The sequence below is a fragment of the Hylobates moloch genome, unplaced genomic scaffold (assembly GCF_009828535.3).
Source record: "Hylobates moloch isolate HMO894 unplaced genomic scaffold, HMol_V3 SCAFFOLD_8, whole genome shotgun sequence".
Classification (NCBI taxonomy): domain Eukaryota; kingdom Metazoa; phylum Chordata; class Mammalia; order Primates; family Hylobatidae; genus Hylobates; species Hylobates moloch.
In genome coordinates this window covers 38,137,250-38,157,028 of record NW_026652283.1, presented here as the reverse complement: position 1 = coordinate 38,157,028, position 19,779 = coordinate 38,137,250, and the positions used below count along the sequence as shown (strand labels likewise).

The window sequence follows — 19,779 nt, the reverse complement described above, 5'->3', positions numbered from 1 at the left end:
CCCTCTGAGCGGACAGGGAGGCCAGCTGGGAGGGGTCCGAGCTCGCGAGATGGCCCGCCCGGCTCCTCCCCGGCGCACAGCTGGATTCCGGAATCTAGGCCGGGCGTCAGAGCCCGACCCCGCCTGGGCCCCTCCTGCCCGCCATTTCTCCAGCGCGCGGCTGGAGTCCGAAGGAGACACCCTCCCCCGCCCCTCACCATCCGGTGGATAAAAATAGCCGCGCGCAGGCCTTGGGAACGGTAATGGGAGCCACATGTTGGCCAGATGTGCCTGGGAGGGATCGTCAGGAATGCGGAGGCCCAGGCCCCGCCCCCAGCGACCAGACCGGCGTGGCGCCGTGCTAGGCAGAGTTTACTTTCTCCCGTTTCCCAAAGTCGTGTGCAAGGACGTGGGTGGCCCCAGCCAGGTCGGGCCGCAGTCCCTTCCCAGGCCCACCCTCAGTAGGTCTGCGTCTGCGTGTGGATGATGCGCGGGGTCTGGGACTTCTGGGTCCCCTGCATCACCTGGACCTGGTCGGGAGTGAGGTAGAGACTTTGTCAGGGGGCCACCCGCCGCCAGCCCCCTCCCGCCGGGACCCGCGCCTCACCTCCAGCCGCCGGCGCTGCTCCTTCTCGCTCTTCAGCTCCTCCCAGATGTCGGTCAGCTTCCTCCTGCGGGCGGAGGCGGAGGTGAGGGGCCGGGCAGGTGAGGGCTAGGGGGGACCCTACCTTCCACAACCCCCGCCACTGCCCACTCACTCGAGCTGCACCCCCATCAGCTCCAGCGCCCTCCTTAGAGACTCCACTTCGCCCCTCAGCGACGTTACATCGACTCCCTCATTCTTGTTTTCCGTGTAGTTTTGCGGGACCAGGGAGGGGAGCGTGAGCGTCTCTTGGGAGTCTGGAGGCGGCTTGATAGGACGTGTTTTTTGGGCAAAGGCTCTTTCTATAGGGGGCACCTCCTCTTTTGGAGCCACTTCCTCTTTAGGGGGTAATTCCTCTTTCGGGGTCACCTCCTCTTTGGAAGCCACTCCCTCTTTGGGGAGCACCTCCTCTCTCAGAGGCCTCTCCTCGTTGGGGGGCGCCTCCTCTTCAGGGGTCCTCTCGTCTTTGGAAGGTGCCTCCTCTAGAAGGGTTGTAGCCTCTTCGTGGGGGTGGGGCTTCTCAAGGGCAGGCCTGGACGCTGGCCCAGACTTCAACGCAGCCTGGCGTGGGGAGCTGTCCCCTCTAACTGGGGGACATTTCATCTCTCCCAGGCACCTCTCTGAGGAAGGAGGCTGGGGTGGGGGTGCCTCTGGCGTGTGGGCCTCCTCCTGGGATGATGGATCCTCCTTGGCTACAAAGTACTTGACCTTCTGCAGGGCTTCCTCCGAAGAGAAGTGATGGAATTGAATGTCATCTCTGGTGGACACCTCTTCTTCAGAAAGCTCTGGGGTCAAGACCTTTTCTAGGGTGGGGGCCTCATCCCCCAGAGGGGCCATCTTTGGATCAGGGACTTTATCCATAGGTGGGACTTCTAGGGCAGGGGCCTCTTCCACTGAAAAGACCCTCTGGGGAGTGGAGGGTTTGTCCACAGTCAGGGTCTCCTCCGGGATCATGGAGTTCCCTGGGATAGAGGCCTTGTCCTCCGGAGTCACCATCTTCTCTGGGGTGGGGACTTTGTCAGGAGCTGGGATCTTCCCTGAGGTGGAGTTCCCTGGGATAGAGGGCTTGTCCCCTAGAGTGAGGGTCTTCTGTGGGGAGGGGACTTTGTCAGGAGCCGGGATCTTCTTGGAGCTGGGGGTGTTCTCTGGAGCTGGGGGCCTCTCTGGGTTGGCAGTCTTGTCCAGCATGGGGGTTCTCTTCACAGAGGGGGCCTTTGCCGGGCTGCTGTGCTCTTCCTCCTGCCGTGATGGGAGGTGAAGTCTCAGCTGAGGTTGATGAGTCTCCCTTGGCCTGGGAGACTTCACCCGTGCACACCACAGCTGGGAACCAGCCTCTGCCCAGCATCCCCACTCTCCCATGTCTCCCGCCCCTCACCTGACTGGACACAGAGCGTTGCTGGGGAGTCTGGGTTTTGGATCGCTTTCGGCCAGGGTGACACGAACCCCCACTTTGGAAGCCACCATTGGGGCCTAAGAGAGCAGAACCTCAGGGACCCAAGCCTACTCTGACCCTCAGTCTCTTCCCACCTCTGTCCGTCCACACAGCCACCCCATGCCTGTCCCCCAGTCCTCCCCGCACTGGAGGAAGGCAGCCCTTGCCTGAGTCTTGGGAGGTGAGCTTCTGACTGTCCCTGCTGGGTGTCCGAGATGTCCTGGAACACATCTTCATCAGGCCCTCAGGGTGGAGCACAGGGAGGGGTGTTGCCTCCTACCCTCCTCCTTCCCCCAACCCCATCCTGCTCCTTACTTGGCTTTGCTGGGCCCAGTGGTGGCTGTCGCTAGCTTCTTGACTGTGGGGAGGGATGTTTTGGGCATCAACTTTTTTGGTTCCTTAATAGGAGCTGGGAAGAGAGGAGTGGAGCATTCATCCATCTGACAGTCACTGGCCCTGTCTTGTGCTGTGTGCAGGGGACTATGGGCAGGAGGTTAATCTTGTTTGACTATGCGCCACTGTACCCGGCTAATTTTTGTATTATTATTATTATTATTTGAGATGGAGTCTTGCTTCTGTCGCCCAGGCTGGAGTGCAGTGGTGCGATCTCGGCTCACTGCAAGCTCTGCCTCCTGGGTTCATGCCATTCTCCTGCCTCAGCCTCCCGAATAGCTGAGATTACAGGTGCCCGCCACCACACCCGGCTAATTTCTTTTTGTATCTTTAGTAGAGACGGGGTTTCACCATGTTAGCCATGATGGTCTCGATCTCCTGATCTCATGATCCGCCTGCCTTGGCCTCCCAAAGTGCTGGGATTACAGGCGTGAGCCACTGCGCCCGGCCAATTTTTGTATTTTTAGTAGAGACGGGGTTTCACCGTGTTGGCCAGGCTGGTCTCGAACTCCTGACCTCAAGTGACCCAGCCTGCCTCAGGCCTCCCAAAGTGCTGGCATTACAGGCGTGAGCCATCGCGCCCAGCCCACCCTCAGAATTCTTTATCTTCTCTCTCATTTACTCTCTAAGAGATCTCACCCAGTCTTATGGGTTTAATTTTCATCAATAAGTCAATGACTCCCAAATTTTCATCTCTAGCTCCTTCCTCTCTGACTCCAGACTCATATCTGACTTCCCTCTCACTATTTATACTTGCAGAGCTGATGGGCATCACACTCTTTTTTTTTTTTGAGACAGAGTCTCGCTCTTTCGCCCAGACTAAGAGTGCAGTGGCGGGATCTTGGCTCACTGCAAGCTCCGCCTCCCGGGTTCACGCCATTCTCCTGCCTCAGCCTCCCGAGTAGCTGGGACTACAAGCACATGCCACTGTGCCCAGCTAATTTTTTTATTTTTTTAGTAGAGACGGGATTTCACCATGTTAGCCAGGATGGTCTCGATCTCCTGACCTTGTGATCCAGCCGCCTCGGCCTCCCAAAGTGCTGGGATTACAGGCGTGAGCCACCGCGCCCGGCCCACACTCTTAACATATCCCAAACCAACCTCTTGCTTCCCAAACCCATGCCCCTTGAACCTACCCCTTTCCCCATGGTCCCCGTCTGGCTCATTTACCCACTTGTTTGGATGACAAATGACTCCTTTTATTTCCTTATGAGGCACATCCAAACCATCAGCAAATCCTGTCCACACTACTCTCCAAATATTTCCTGAATTCAATCACTTGTCACCACCTCCACCACTAAGTGCTCTAGATCAAGTCACCACCACCTTCACCTGGACATCCCAACAGCCTCCAACCTGAGTTTTGGCTGTACTCACCCCACCTAGAGTGTGTTCTTCCCACAGCAGCCAGACTGAGCTTGTGTGCTATTGGGGAAGCAGACATAAATACAAGGAGTAAAATACATAGTGTGTTAGAGAGTTACTAAGCGTGACCAACAAGACTAGGCAGAGGGGCTGGGCGCGGTGGCCCACACCTGTAATCCTGGCACTTTGAGAGTCCAAGGTAGGCAGATCACTTGAGGTCAGGAGTTCAAGACCAGCCTGGTCAACACGGTGAAATCCCATCTCTACTAAAAATACAAAAATTAGCCAGGCATGGTGGCGTGCGCCTGTAATCCCAGCTACTCCGGAGGCTGAGGCAGGAAATTTGCTTGAACCCGAGAGGGCAGAGGTTACAGTGAGCCAAGATCGCGCCACTGTACTCCAGCCTGCGCGACAAGAGTGAAACTCCGTCTCAAAAAGACAAAACAAAACAAAAAAACACTAGGCAGAGGACGGAACCATTTTAAATGGGGTGGCCAGAGAAGGGCACACTAAGGTGACATCAGCATCACCTGAAGGCAGTTACACACAGTGACATTCAGATCCATAGAAAAACAGCCACTCTGGCGTGTGCACAGGTGCTGATGTTAACTCCTACATATAATCACACGCAGATACGTATACAAGTCCACAAATCTGACAGTGGGTGGGGGCATGGATCCCACAGCCAGACACCAGGCTCTGAATTTCAGCTCCACTCCTTGCTAGCTGTGTGAGAACTTGCTAAGTGATCTATGCCTCAATGTCCTCATTCATAAAACATGGACAACTAACACATACCTTGTAGGGTGGCTGTGGGGTCTGAGTGATTTTTAATACACGCGAGGTGCTTAGAAGACTGTTTGGCAGCCAGATGGTCAAAGCTCAGTAAATGTTAACTCTGACTTCTTACATTCTTACAGTATGGCTGATTAGGTGCTCTGTAGGGCGCTCCCACTAGGAAGCAATTATATCCTGCTGAGGACACAATTTTGAGGCACCACTGGACTTAAAAGGGGTAAAGGAGGTCTACAAAATAGAGGACTGGGCCGGGTGCAGTGGCTCACACCTGTAATCCCAGTGCTTTCAGTCCCAGCTACTTGGGGGGCTGAGGCGGGAGAATCACTTGAACCTGGGAGGCGGAGGTTGCAGTGAGCCAAATCACGCCATTGCACTCCAGCCTGGGTAACAAGAGCAAAACTCAGTCTCAAAAAAAAAAAAAAAAAAAAAAGAACTGAAGCCAGAAAGGAGGAGGGAGGGAGGGCAGCTCTGCTCTGTGGCTACTGAGCCTGGGCCCTGTGATGTGAAGCCAGGGCCTTGGGCTCTGCTCCCTCAGCTCACCACAGGCCCCAGGCTCAGTACCACACAGCAGTGCCACCTTTCTTCAGGAGGAGCGAAGCAGCTTCTGGTGGGTGGTGTTCTCTGGCTACTGGGAGAAGTAAAAGCAAATTCTCGGCCGGGCGCGGTGGCTCACACCTGTAATCCCAACACTTTGGGAGGCCGAGGCAAGTGGATCACCTGAGGTCAGGAGTTCGAGACAAGTCTGGCCAACATGGTGGAACCTCATCTCTACTAAAACTACAAAAATTAGCCAGGCGTGGTGGCGCGTGCCTGTAATCCCAGCGGGAGGCTGAAGCACGAGAATTGCTTGAACCCGGAAGGAGGAGGTTGCAGTGAGCTGAGATCACATCACTGCACTCCAGCCCGGGTGACAGAGCGAGACTTCATCTCAAAAAAACCAAAACAAAACAGAAAATAAAAGCAAATTCTCGCTGGAAGAAGTCTTCTACTAATGCCTGCAAGAGTCCCACAGATTAAAATCCAGCCATCAGCTCATAAATAAAGGGCAGGCCACCAAGAATGGAGTCAGCAGACACAACACACAACAGATAGTGGAACTGTCAGGTAGAAAACACTGCATAGTTATGTATAAAATATTTGAAGAAATTCAGGATGTGCATGCAACAAAGGACAATCAGGAACAACCACACAGGTTTGGAAAATTATCACACAGAAAACGGAATTACTAGAGATGAAAAATAGCATTCTTGAAACATAAATCCACTTATTTACATGTATATTGCTTATGTTACCGGTACAGGTTACAGAGCAAACAGAGCCAAAAGGCTAGAGAATTGGTAAACTAGAGGTGCAGTGAGACAAGGAATGAACAGCGTGACAGCAATGTTAGGAGGGAAGAATGACGGAAGCAGGGTTTGGCTCTGGCTGAATGAGGTGGTGTGGGTCACGCCTGTAATCCCAGGACTTTGGGAGGCCGAGGTGGGTGGATCACCTGAGGTCAGGAGTTCGAGACCAGCCTGGCCAACATGGTGAAACCCCCTCTCTACAAAAATAAAAACATTAGCTGGGCATGATGGCGGATGCCCGTAATCCCAGCTACTCAGGAGGCCAAGGCGGGAGAATCACTTGAACCCAGGAGGTGGGGGTTGCAGTGAGCTGAGATCATGCCATTACACTCCAGCCTGGGAGACAGAGCGAGACTCCTTCCCCGCTCCCCCCACCCAAAAAAAAAAGAAAAAGAAAAATCCAACAACCATTTCAATGCTCTGGAAATTATCCAAAGGCATGAGATAATTTGTGAAGGATTTTTTTTTTTTTTTTTTTGAGACAGAGTCTCGCTCTGTCGCCTAGGCTGGAGTGCAGTGGCGCGATCTCGGCTCATTGCAACCTCCACCTCACAGGTTCAAGCGATTCTCGTGCCTCAGCCTCCTAGATAGTTGGCATGACAGGTGCCTGCCACCACGCCCTGCTAATTTTTGTATTTTTTGGTAGAGACAGCGTTTCGTCATGTTGGTCAGGCTGTTCTCAAACTTCTGACCTCAAGCAATCTGCTCGCTTCAGCCTCCCAAAGTGCTGGGATAATTTGCAGATCATTTTGTATGCTTGATAATGTTCTTGCCTAGGACCGTTTTCATCCCCGGCCCCTCAGCTTGGTCAACATGGATGTTCTGCAGAGTAGGGCAAACTGTGAGGATCAGCAGCTTAACTGGCTAAGTTGAAGGCAGCTCAATTTGAAGTGTAATCTTGGGATTTGACATTGGTTCAAAAGCAGAGCCAGCCAAAAAAGTAGATAAATGGGACGTCATCAAAATTTAAAACTTTTGTACATCAAGGGACACCATTAAGAAAGTGAAAAGACAACCTAAAGAATGAGGCTGAGGTGGGTAGATCACAAGTTCAGGAGTTCAAGACCACCTGGGCAACATGGCAAAACCCCGTCTCTACTAAAAATACAAAAATTAGCCGGTGTGGTGGTGCACGCCTGTCATCCTAGCTACTTGGGAGGCTGAGGCAGGAAAATCGCTTGAACCCAGGAGGCGGAGGTTGCAGTGAGCTAAGATCATGCCACTGCACTCCAGCCTGGGTGACAGAGCAAGACTAAAAAAAAAAAAAAAGAGAGAATGAGAGAAAATACTGCAAACCATATATGCATATGTGATTAGGGACTTTTATCTAGAATATATAGAGAACTCTTCTAACTCAATAGTAAAAAGACAAATAATACAATTTTTTAAATGGGCAAAGGATCCAAACAGACATTTCTCCAAAAGAAATAAGCACACGAAAATATGCTCAGCATCATTAGCCATCAGAGAAATGCAAATCAAAACCACAATGAGATACCACTTCATACCCACTAGGACAGTTTTCATTAAAAAGATAACAAAAACAGCTGAGTGAAGTGCCTCACAACTGTAATCCCAGTATTTTGGGAGGCCAAGGCAGGAGGATCACTTGAGCATAGAAGTTCAACATCAGCCTGGGCAACATAGCAAGACCTTTTCTTTACAATAAACTTAAAAACTAGCCAGGTGTGGTGGTGCACTCCTATAGTCCTAGCTACTCGGGAGGCTGAAGTGGGAGGATCACTTGAGGTTTGAGGCAGCTGTGAGCTCCCATTGTGCCACCACACTCCAGCCTAGGCAACACAGCAAGACCCTATCTCTCCAAAATAAGAGTATACTATGAACAACTTTATGCAAATAATTAGAAAACTTACATAAAATAGTTACAAACATGTAACTCCACAACTGATTCAAGAATTTTACCCTGACTTTTCTTTAACTATTAAAGAAATCGAAGAAGTTGTTTGAAATAATCCCATAATGAAAAAAATATGCCGGGCGCGGTGGCTCACGCTTGTAATCCCAGCACTTTGGGAGGCCGAGGCAGGCGGATCACGAGGTCAGGAGATCGAGGCCATCCTGGCTAACACGGTGAAACCCCGTCTCTACTAAAAAATACAAAAAATTAGCCGGGTGTGGTGGCGGGCGCCTGTAGTCCCAGCTACTCGGGCAGCTGAGGCAGGAGAATGGTGTGAACCCGGGAGGCGGAGCTTGCAGTGAGCTGAGACTGCGCCACTGCCCCCAGCCTGGGTAACCGAGCGAGACTCCGTCTCAAAAAAAAAAAAAAAAAGAAAAGAAAAAAATATGGCAAGATGAATTTACAGACAAGTTTTACCAGCTTGCAAGGAAAGATGATTCCCATCTTATTTATTTATTTATTTAGAGACAGAGTCTCGCTGTGTCACCCAGGCTGGAGTGCAGTGACGCGATCTCATCTCACTGCAACCTCCGCCTCCTGGGTTCAAGCAATTCTCCTGTCTCAGCCTCCCGAGTAGCTGGGACTACAGGCATGTGCCACCATGCCCGGCTAATTTTTTGTAGATGGAGACGGAGTTTCAACGTGTTAGCCAAGATGGTCTCGATCTCCTGACCTCATGATCTGCCCACCTCAGCCTCCTAAAGTGCTGGGATTACAGGCGTGAGCCACCATGCTTGGCCCATTCCCATCTTATATAAGATCCACCAGATAGGCCAGGTGTGGTGGCTCACATCTGTAATCCCAGCACTTTGGGAGGCCAAGCCGGGTGGACCACAGTCAGGAGTTCGAGACCAGCCTGGTCAACATGGTGAAACCCTGTCTCTACTAAAAATACAAAAAAATTTAGCCAGATGTGGTGGTGCACACCTGTAGTCCCAGCTACTTGGGAGGCTGCAGCAGGAGAATTGCTTGAACCTGGGAGGTGGAGGATGCAGTGAGCTGAGATCGCACCACTGCACTCCAACCTAGGCGACAGAATGAGACTCTGTCTCAAAAGAAAGAAAAAAGAAGAAAAGGGAAAACTAGATTCAAAATCAGGAACATGACAATGATGTTCACCATCACTACTTCTATTTAATATTGAATGAGAGATCCTAATAACTATAATAAATTAATAAAATGAAATTAAAAGGAGTGAAGAGAATGACACAAAAATTATTATCCACAAATGACATGTCTGTCTTCATAGGAAACTTATAAGAATCTACAAATGAATTACTGGAAATAATCAGAGTTTAGCACCATGGCTGGCTATAAAAACAATATACAAAAATCAATGCATTTCTATATTCCTGCAATAAACAAAAGAATGTCTATTTTTTAAAAGACACAATAAAAACTCTGAGATACCTAAGAATATCTGGGAATAAACCTTATGAAAATTATAGTCTTATAGCCGGGCGCGGTGGCTCACGCCTGTAATACCAGCACTTTGGGAGGGTGAGGTGGACGGATCACGAGGTCAGGAGATCAAGACCATCCTGGCTAACATGGTGAAACCCCGTCTCTATTAAAAATACAAAAAATTAGCCGGGCGTGGTAGCGGGCGCCTGTAGTCTCAGCAACTCGGGAGGCTGAGGCAGGAGAATGGCATGAACCTGGGAAGCGGAGCTTGCAGTGAGCCGAGATCGCGCCACTGCACTCCAGCCTGGGTGACAAAGCAAGACTGTCTCAAAAAAAAAAAAAAAAAAAAAAAAAGAAAGAAAGAAAATTATAGTTTTATGTATAAAACTAAGCCAGGCACCATGGCTCACACCTCTAATCCCAGCACTTTGGGAGGCCAAGACAGGAGAATTGCTTGAGCCCAGGAGTTCGAGACCAGCCTGGGCAACACAGTGAGACCCCATCTCTACAAAAAGATTAAAAGATTAGCTAAACATGGTGGCTTGTGCCTGTAGTCCCAGCTACAAGAGAGGCTGAGGTGAAAGAACTGCTTAAGCCCAGGAGGTTGAAGCTGCAATGAGCCACAATTGCCACTGTACTCCAACCAGGGCAACAAAGACCCAATGACCCTTTCTCAAAAAAAAAAGAAACCCCCAAAATTGTATAAAACTCACATGGAGAAAATAATAAATGATGCTGGAACAACTCATTGTCCATAGGGAAAAAAGTATAATTGTATCACTCATTAAAATTACTGCTACATGGCCAGGCGCGGTGGCTCACGCCTGTAATCCCAGCACTTTGGGAGGCCGAGGCGGGCGGTTCACGAGGTCAGGAGATCGAGACCATCCTGGCTAACACGGTGAAACCCCGTCTCTATTAAAAATACAAAAAACTAGCCGGGCGTGGTGGCAGGCGCCTGTAGTCCCAGCTACGCGGGAGGCTGAGGCAGGAGAATGGCGTGAACCCCGGGGGGCGGAGCCTGCAGTGAGCCGAGATCGCGCCACTGCACTCCAGCCTGGGTGAAAGAGCGAGACTCCGTCTCAAAAAAAAAAAAAAAAAAAAATTACTGCTACATGAATAAAAGCACCAATATGAAAAGCAACATTTAAAAAGTTTTAGGCCGGGCACGGTGGCTCACACCTGGAATCCCAGCACTTTGGGAGGCTGAGGCAGGCAGATCACGAGGTCAGGAGATCGAGACCATCCTGGCTAACACAGTGGAACCCTGTCTCTACTAAAAATACAAGAAAATAGCCGGGCGTGGTGGTGGGCGCCTGTAGTCCCAGCTACTCGGGAGGCTGAGGCAAGAGAATGGCGTGAACCCAGGAGGCGGAGCTTGCAGTGAGCCGAGATTGCGCCACTGTACTCCAGCCTGGGCGACAGTGCAGACTCCATCTAAAAACAATCAATCAAACAAACAAACAACAACAACAACAAAAATACAGCAAATCTCAGCCAGGCATGGTGGCTCACACCTCTAATCCTAGCACTTTGGGAGGCCAAGGCAGGCGGATTGCCTGAGCTCAGGAGTTCAAGACTAGCCTGGGAAACACAGTGAAACCCCGTCTCTACTAAAATACAAAATATTAGCTGAGCATGGTGGTGGGTGCCTGTAGTCCCAGCTACTCGGGAGGTGGAGGCAGGAGAATCGCTTGAGCCTGGAAGGCGGAGGTTGCAGTGAGGGGAGACACGCCATTGCACTCCAGCCTGGGCAACAGAGCGAGACTCTGTCTCAAAAAAATAAATAAAAAGACATCCCACAGACACACAGACAGAGCTATTCACTGACACATAAGACATATGAACATACACAGTCTTATATATGAACAGACAGATTCATATGTTTCCTTGCAAAATGAAACAAATCTATACCCACCAATAGCCACATTCTCAAGACACACAGAGAAACACTGACATATTAACATACACACAAACTGACCCACATATTGATTCACATACATTCCTACCCAGCTTTTGACCCCAGGTGAGGGGGCTCCTATAGGGGCATACTGGACCACTGGGGTGCTGTGGGTGTTTATAAGCCACTGGACTGGTGGGTCTCCCAGAGAACACCCCCCAATCCCAGGCTCCCCGGGACTCACCTGATTCCCGAGATACCACTTTCCGTGGGACCAGCTTCTTGATCTAAGCAGAAAAGAAGTAAAGGCTGAGCATCCCTAATCTAAAAATCAGAAATCCAAAATGCAGGCCAGGCGTGGTGGCTCACACCTATAATCCCAGCACTTTGGGAGGCCAAGGTGGGTGGATCACTTGAGGACAGAAGTTCAAGACCAGCCTGGCCAACATGGCAAAATCCCGTCTCTACTAAAAATACAAAAATTAGCCAGATGTGGTGGCATGCACGTGTAATCCCAGTTACTCTGGCGGCTGAGGCAGGAGAGTCTCTTGAACCTGAGAGGTGGAGGTTGCAGTGAGTGGCGATCCTGCCGCTGCACTCCAGTCTGCGCAACAGAGCGAGACTCTGTCTCCAAAAAAAAAAAAAAAAAAAATCTAAAATACTCCAAAATCTGAAACTTTTTGAGTGCCAACATAACTCCTTAAGTGGAAAATTCCACACCCGACCTAACTTATGTGACAGGTCTCAGTCAAAATTTGTTTCATGCACAAAATTATTAAAAATACTGCACAAAATCACCTTCAGGCTATGGTTTAAGGTGTACATGAAACATAAATGAATTCCGTGTTTAGGTTTGGGTCCCATTCCCAAGCTACCTCTTTTTTTTTTTTTTGAGATAGAGTCTTGCTCTTGTCGCCTAGGCTGGAGTGCAATGGCACGATCTCGGCTCACTGCAACCTCCACCACCCTCCTGACTTTGTGATCCACCTGCCTCGGTCTCCCAAAAGTGCTGGGATTACAGGTGTGAGCCACTGTGCCCAGCAGATATCTCATGTATATGCAAAAATTCCCAAATCCGAAACACTTCTGGTCCCAAGCCTTTTGGATAAGGGATACTCAACTGGTATTAGAATCCAAAAGGTGCCCCCACATGTCTAGGTCCACCCTCATTTAGTGACCCTCCAGCTAGGTCTGGAAAGTGCCATATTCCCCACCTTTGTCCAAAATAGCCTGCCCCCGCCACCTGAGTGTCTTGGCTCTGTACTCACTGGGGGTGGTGGGAGTACGAAGTTGTCTGGAAAAACTCCTCTTCGTCCTTGACACTCTCCTTCCCACCAGCCCTTATCCTCTGTGGTCTGGAAAAGAAACATGCCAGTCGGGAGGTGAGCCAGGTCCCCCAAGGTCCTTTCCGGGGTCCCACTCCTTCTTATAGACATAATTCCAACATTTATTTTAGATTCAGGGGGTACATGTGCAGGTCCACCCTTTCTCAACACCTGCTTCCCTGGGCCCCCCCACCCTGTTCCTCTCACACCTTGCTGAGTACTTTCACCACGTCTCCCCTCCGCAGCGCCAACTCGTCTGGGGCCTCAGGCTGGTAGTCAAACAGGACCCTGTAGGCCTCAGGGTGGGAGACTGGGAAGAGGTCAGTCCACTGTCCTCTGAAGCCAAGCCTCCCTCATCCATCAGCAGCCCCCACCTCCATCAGCCTAGCTGGCCCACCAAGTCACAACCTTGGGAGTGGCTGAGGGGGTGGGGGACCCTTTGGATGGGTGCTCACCTGTCTGCAGGTAGTCTGGAGGGCTGTCACAGGCCAGGCTGCTCAGCTAGTGGGGGAAGGGGCAGGGAGGAACTAGATGAGCCTCCAACCACCCCAAGAAGAACTCACCACCTCTGTGCCCACTCTGAGCCAACTTACCTTGGGAGGCTGCTGGGGACCAGGGCTGACTAGAGGCATGTCTGGGTTACCAAGGCCTGGTGGGGGACAGTGAGGTTAGGGAGGATGCTAATTCACAGGTTAGGTCATGGGAGAGGGTCAAAGGGGTCACAGGGTCAGGATATGTGAATCACAGGCTCATGCCACTTGGGAGGGTCATTGGAGATTGCGAGTCACAGGGTCACAGGGTCGAGGTCTCACTTGGGGGCCCACTGTCCAGCAATTCCACAAAGTTGGATGGGAAGGCTCCCAGCTGCCCGTTCTTCTTTCCCAGCCACCAGCCGTCCTCAATCTGGGGAGGGGGGAAACGCAGGGGCATCTGGTTCTGCCCCAAGGGTCCCTAGGATAATCTTCTACCTTTGGTTCTGCCCAAGCGCCCCTTCCTCCCTCCCGCGCTTCCCCATATCTGCGCCGTCACCATTCCCACCGTCCACACCCTCACTTCCCACCCCGCTCACTTGGGAGGCGTGTTCCATCATCTTCCCCCAGACGGTCCCATCACCTCACCCCTCACCTCCTTTATCATTTCCACGATCTCCCCAGCTTGCAGCTTCAGCTCGTCTGCCTGCTCTGGGCTGTAGTTGAAGTTCACTTTGCACCATCTTTGGGGCCTCGGGTGTTTGGCAGGATGACCTAGCACCGGACAAGCGCAGCTGAGCTCCAGCCGGACGCCCCCAGTCAGAGGAGCTGGGGGAAGCGCAAGGCGCGCACGTAGCCTTTGGTACCTCCATCTCCGCCCCAGGGCGGAGCATTGTATTTGAGAACCAATCACAGACCGCAGGGCGGCCCCGAGGCCACGCCCAGAGCCGCGCCCGTCACTAAGAGCCTGAGGCGCCGGGGTCGCACTGGCTCCGCGCGCCCGCCCACCGGCGCCCGTCCCGGCCCTAGCGCTCACCTCGGCGGCGCGCACAGCGCGGCCTCCGCGCCTCTCCGAAGCCCCGCAGGGTCTCTGGGATCTCCTGGGAATCAGGGCACGGGGAAGGCGCTCTCAGCTCCCGGGGGCCGCGCGCTGAGACCCCACAGCCCGCCCCTGCCTCGGCCTCACCTGCACCAGGCGCTCGGGGAAGAGGCCATAGCGGCCCCCAAGTTCTCCGCGAAGCCAGCCCCGCGCGGGCACCCAGCGCACCTGCCGGACCACATCCCCGGGCGCCAGACTCAGCTCGTCCTCCTTCTGCGCGCGGTATCCGGCCAGGACGAGGACTTCTGCGGGCGGAAGACGGGGCCGGCGCGCGGCTCAGAAAGGCCCAGCCGGGGCAGCCTGGCCAGGGCGGGCGTGTCCCCAGGCACCGTAGAGGGCAGCGGGGGTCGGGGGTGGTGTGGGCTTTTGCTATGTCCACGGTCGGAGAGAGAGGCCACCTCAAAGCCTCCGCACTTACCCATGGTTTCCGGGGCGCCCTCCAGAGCCTGGCAGCTCCCGCTGACGGCTGAGTACTGGGCCCGCGCAGGGTGCGACCGGAGGCAAGACTGTAAGGTAAAGGAGGCGTAGCCGCCAGCCGATAGGTCGGGCCAGGTGCTGGGAGTGGGTGTGGAGAGGGGGCGGCCCGGCTCAGCAGGTTCGGCCCCCAACCCTGGGGTGAGGACGACTCCAGGGTCTCTGGCCTGTGCAGCGGTCACAGCTCTGTCACAGGCTCTTCCCGCCCACCTAAATTTTAGGCCAGCCGCCTCTCCCTTTCACTTAGCTTTTGCCCAGAGGCTCCCAGCTACAATTTGCACAGAGCCTTTCCAGGCCCACCCTCCCGCTGCTCACAAGCTTTTGGCTTCAGGGGAAAAGGTGGGGAGAGGCACATACCAGGGTGGGGCCCCCCAGCAGGTAGCAACCGCTCTAAACCGGCCTTGAGCGAACGAAGTGGCTGCCCTTGTACCAGCAATAGCTTTGAGTGGACACTTCCAGTCTACTTTCCTGCAAGGCGTACTCCTCTCTGGCCCCATACCCACCCTCTACCCCCGTATAGGAAGGAGACAGCAAAGACCCCTGCTTTGGGGCCAGAGGTCTAGTTTGGTTTCAGAAAACACCTCCCAGGTTCTCCCTGGGTTAGGCCGGGAGAATGAACTTTACGAGCTTCCAAGATTTCTGCTCACAGTTGAGTCCCCAGCCGGCAGGAGTCTGAAGGTTAGGGCCCACCCTATGGCCAGTCCATGTGGGATAAGCTCTTTCAGGTAGAAGGCTGAGCCTACTAACCACATCCCTTGATCCCTGCCCCACACCATGAAGGAAGCCAAAGTCCTCGCCTATGACACCAGTGGAAAAAATCTGTTTCTCCTGGGGTGTCCAAGGTACACAATGCTCCTCCCAGGAACGACCGTGTCTGTCTGGGACTCCAGCAGCCTGCGCAAGGTCCCACAGGCCCTTTGTCTTTCAGGTTTTCTGAAAGTGCCATGGGAAGTTATCTACCACCCTCAACACACACACTCAGGGTGACAATGAACAGAGCCCGTTTACATCTGCCACTTCATTTATTTTATTTGCAGGAGGAGTTGAAACAAATTTTAAGGGAGATTTTCATTTTCCCCCTAAACATGAATCATTCAAGTAAAACCAACTTAACTATAGAAATGTAGCAAAGTAAGGGGAAAGCAGCACAACAACCCAAGAGGCAAAGGCTGGTGGGGAAGAGGTGGGTGCAGTCCGCATATAACATATGCATAAATGCCTTATGATTCACCTGCTCAGGACCGCCTCCCCAGAAGGCAAGCACAAGGACCCATTTTAAGAGGATGTTTCCCCCCAAACATCTGAGAATGCTTCAACTTAAACAGCTTAAGGTTAAAAAAAAAAAAAAAAGAAACCCAAAAAAACCCTATGAACCACCCAGCCATAACCACCTTTCTTAATCGATCATAGGAGTTTCTTTTCATTTTATAAAAAGATTAATAAAAAATATTGAAAAAATTTTCTCATCTTATATTTGTAAAGATAATAGAATTCATAAGTTTCTTAGAAAACAGACCAGACACTGCCCTCCAGTTTCCACCCCGTTGCTGGGAGGATCAGCAGGACTAGAAAGTTTGGGATACTGGAGCTGCTGGTGGAGAACGGGGAAGTCCAGCCCAGAAGAAATCAGGAAACAGGGCTCGGGGGCACGTGAGGTGTGGGAAGGAGCAACTCCACGTGATACATGGCTGCGCAGAAGAGGGGAACACAAGGTGGTCGGAAAGGCCTTAAACTCCTCCTTGACATACAAAACCGGTTTTTACAAAGATCCAAGCAGTTTGGTCCCAAACTGAGGTGAACACTTCAAAGTTTATTCACATGCTTTGTTTTCTCTTTCAAGAATCAAAGTTTCCCAAATTAAATGTTTCTAATATTACTACATATGCCTAAAAAAAGAAAAAAAAAAAGGAGGGGGCTTTTAAAATCAGGACAGGGGAAAAGAGATGGAAAATCATCAAATTAGTCATCTTAGCTCCAAATGAAATGAAATTAGAACAAAACTGTTGGTTTCTAATAGGAAACAAAAATCCAACATTGCTCTCCCGCCCTACCCCTGCCCCCACCCCACACACCAACAACAAATGAGAAAAACAGCTAAAGCCCAATGCGTTGTGTTCTGCTCAAGAGCTGGGCCTGACCCCCGGGGCTCCATGGCCAGCCGCCTCTGTCCAGTGGGAGACAGCGCCAGGGATGCCTTTCGCGGTAGTACAATCTGCGTGGCTGGTGGGAGGTGGGGGTAGGATTTTCAGAATCTTCTTGAGGTTCCTCTGTTAGGCTCCTCACCAGCCATCTTCCCAGCGCCTCTCTCCCCTGGGCAGGAATCCCGTCAAGGGTGGCCCCTACTCGGTTGTGGGCTGTATATTGTCCTTCTCTTCTCGGTTCTCTGTCCCACTCTCGTCATCTTCAATCTCCCCTTCCTCCCCACTGAACTTGTCATGGGCCCACTTGGGGCTGGTACTTGACTTCCGGAACATGAACCGGCCCCGACCCCGAGGAAAGGCTCCTCGGCCCCGGCCCCGGCTCACCCACTTGTCACTGCCTTCACCTTCACGGTCATCATGCTGGGGGGAAAGAAAATTGCCATCAGTGCCAGAGTGAACAAGATGTGGCCAGAGCTCTCTTCTCTGCACCCACCCAAATGTGCCTTTCCCAAAAGAACCTGTGCCCTAACCCAGCCGCCTGCTCCTTTTCTGCACTTCTCCCTGTCCCCCGCTCCAAAAATGCCAGTGGTTCAGATCCACGAGAATATCAGTTGGGTGATTTAGGAATTTTAAGGTAACAGCTTGGGCATTGTAATGATGACTGACGATGATGATTCACTGAGCATGAACCCTTAATAGTTTAAAGAAAATAAAAACGTCACTGAGCACTGAAGTCAGACATTTATGTACTATCTCATTTAATCCTCCTGTCTACCCTTATCATTACCACCTCCCACTCTGCAAATGAGGAAACAGCTTAGGAACTTTAAGAACTCCATATGATTTAGTATATCCTCTCTCAAAGGATGGGTTTGAGAAAGCCAATCACACCAAAATGTGAAACTCCATGTGAACTGGGTTGTTAGGCAGCTAAGAAAGGAGGCAATGTGGCTGGGTGCAGTGGCTCATGCCTGTAATCCTAGCACTTTGGGAGGCCGAGGCGGGCAGATTGTCTGAGCTTAGAATTTCGAGACCAGCCTGGGCTACAAGGTGAAACCCCCGTCTCTACTAAAATACAAAAAAAAAAAAATTAGCCAGGCATGGGGGTGTGTGCCTGTAGTCCCAGCTACTCAGGAGGATGAGGCAGGAGAACTGCTTGAATCCAGGAGGCAGAGGCTGCAGTAAGCCAAGATCATGCCACTGCACTCCAAATGCTCAGAATCCAATGTTGGGGCTGGGGCTCTTCCTGATCCTCCACCTCCACACTCATTTTGTATCTCCCCTGTTTTATCCAAGGAGGCAGTGTGACAGGCTAGGAAAAACACTTAACCTACATCTCATTTTTTCTTTTTCACTTAGTTCAAGGAAAGGATTAACCTACATTTCAAACAATCCTTGCTCTGACAATCTCATGAGACAGAAGGAGGGATCCAATCAAACAATGAATGAGAAAGCATTTTGAAAACCAGCAGTCATTACCTTATCAGCCCCATGACTTCAGAGTCTAAACCACCCCCCACACAAGCTAGGGTCTTAGGCTGTTGGAGCTCAGCTCAGCAGAAGTGTCAGCTTCTTCTGACCATGGCTGCTTGTTCACACTAAATGAATCAGGCTGGCAATACTCTCTCAGGTGGCAGATAGGGGCAAGGGAGAGGGCCTTTAATCTTTCCCCTACAGCAGTCCCACTCCAACACCTAACCCAGGCCCAGCCAACTACAATTCCCTAGAGGTAAGTTCAAAGATCCTCTAGTAGCCTCAAAGCAGCTTCCAGCAGCAGCAACCCTAGAAAAGGGATGGTGGCCACGCACAGCCATCCACACACAACCTGTTTCCTAGCTGTCCAACTGACAATACAGATCCACTCCAGCCATTCTGGCAAGTGATGGAGATTCAGCTGCTCCTTTACCTTAGTTATAACACTCACACCAGCTTGGATCTTAGCCTGCTGTTACGTACCAAGGCCAAGAGAGCTCACTTAAGGTCAGGTACTTCAGCCTATAAAAGTCTTAATCTGAGGGAGGCCCAGAGTGCACAGGAATGATCAACAGCCTAGATGAGAGAAGCCCCAGTGACATTTCATTTTGGAGAGACATCCCTTTCCTCAAAGAGATCCTGAGCGGTCTTTCTTGTCATTCTTGCATGAAGGAGTGGCAGAGAGGGATAGCAGCATCAGGGAAGGGTTATGGCTCTATCCACAGAAATGAGGGAGGCTGAGGTTGGTGGTGGGTGAGCAGTAAAACAAGTTCACAGACTAAAAAGACAAGACCAATGCTTCTTGCTTATCTTGGAATCCATAAATATCTTCAATGATAAACTCTTTGAAGACCAGGACTGCCTCTCTAGAGGACACCCATCTAGTTAGCACTATGCGAAGTACACACGCCCCAGTGCAATATTCCTGCACATACATTTAATCGCAATTTTGGACAAACTAATTAAGGCTTGGTATCAGCTACTGTGTGTGTCAATGGCCCTCTGACCCTTCCTGGTTATCCCCAGACACATACCAAGTAATATTTCTTGCTTTTGGGTGTGTACTCTGGGTCCCACTCCTCTTCCCGGTTTCTTTTTTGAAAATCGTTGTTGCTGTTGTTGTTATTGTTCCCAGAGTAGTTGCCTCTGCCCCAGCCTCTTCCTCTGGCTCGAAATTGCTATTGCAATAAATGAGGGAAAAAGGAACAAAGGATCATGCCAGGAATGGGGAACAAACCCCCGTGCTTTTTGTTCAAACACTTTTCTGGTGTGGAATAGACAGCTGTCTTCCAGTCATATGCTGGTCAGCTGGTTTCCAGCTATTCCCTTTCTGCTCATCTCAAGTCTGCAGCCTATACAGAAGACAAACCTGCCCCAAGGGCCTCCATATAAATAGCAGTAGTCAAGGTAAGTGGGGGGAAGTTCTGAGACCAGAAGCCATAAGAGGCTTTCTAGCTAAGTGATTATGAACAGAAAAGTAACAAAAAATGGAAAGGCCAGGAAATGTGGGAAGGAGAACCAAAGATTCCAGGGTCTTTGGATTGGATTACTTATGTCAAAGGCAACAAAACTGGTATTCTGATGAAACATAATCAGAGTTGGTAGGAACAAGGGGCTCA

At 51.3% G+C, this 19,779-nt stretch overlaps 2 protein-coding genes across 9 annotated transcripts in view; both read right to left on the bottom strand.

Moving 5' to 3' along the window:
• Positions 1–333: 333 nt before the first annotated feature.
• SH3D21 (SH3 domain containing 21) lies at positions 334–14,548 on the bottom strand. 6 transcript variants are annotated; one of them, XM_032160261.2, is made up of 16 exons: positions 14,491–14,548; positions 14,160–14,317; positions 14,010–14,073; positions 13,629–13,747; positions 13,316–13,406; positions 13,097–13,152; positions 12,959–13,004; positions 12,713–12,813; positions 12,447–12,533; positions 11,423–11,465; positions 2,370–2,463; positions 2,222–2,274; positions 1,998–2,092; positions 738–1,861; positions 587–650; positions 334–509 (listed from the first exon to the last, which is right to left on the bottom strand). In XM_032160261.2, the coding sequence occupies exons 1-16, from the start codon at positions 14,492–14,494 to the stop codon at positions 438–440; spliced, it is 2,271 nt and encodes a 756-aa protein (XP_032016152.1). In that variant the 5' UTR covers positions 14,495–14,548; the 3' UTR covers positions 334–437. The 6 variants fall into 6 exon arrangements, with proteins under 6 accessions (XP_032016152.1, XP_058299172.1, XP_058299171.1 ...); XM_058443189.1 differs by lacking the exons at positions 13,316–13,406; positions 14,160–14,317; positions 14,491–14,548 and adding an exon at positions 3,825–3,872 and having other exon boundaries at positions 14,010–14,070; XM_058443188.1 differs by lacking the exons at positions 14,010–14,073; positions 14,160–14,317; positions 14,491–14,548 and adding an exon at positions 3,825–3,872 and having other exon boundaries at positions 13,629–13,783.
• A 1,001-nt stretch (positions 14,549–15,549) lies between these two features.
• Positions 15,550–19,779, bottom strand: part of THRAP3 (thyroid hormone receptor associated protein 3) — a 92,064-nt gene continuing 87,834 nt past the window's right edge. For 2 of the 3 annotated variants that reach the window (XM_032160256.2, XM_058443187.1), the window contains exons 11-12: positions 19,195–19,338; positions 15,550–17,107 (exon numbers count right to left, since the gene is read on the bottom strand). In XM_032160256.2, coding sequence (XP_032016147.1) covers positions 16,886–17,107; positions 19,195–19,338 — 366 coding nt within the window. In that variant the 3' untranslated portion in view covers positions 15,550–16,885. The remainder of the gene's footprint in view (positions 17,108–19,194; positions 19,339–19,779) is intronic. The other variant, XM_032160257.2, reaches the window with a different exon arrangement.

Coding starts and splice junctions, on each gene's coding strand:
- SH3D21 (XM_032160261.2), bottom strand. Junction 13,407..13,628: donor TCGTGGAAATGATAAAGGAG/GTGAGGGGTGAG, acceptor CCCCCTCCCCAG/ATTGAGGACGGCTGGTGGCT. Junction 510..586: donor AGCAGCGCCGGCGGCTGGAG/GTGAGGCGCGGG, acceptor ACTCCCGACCAG/GTCCAGGTGATGCAGGGGAC.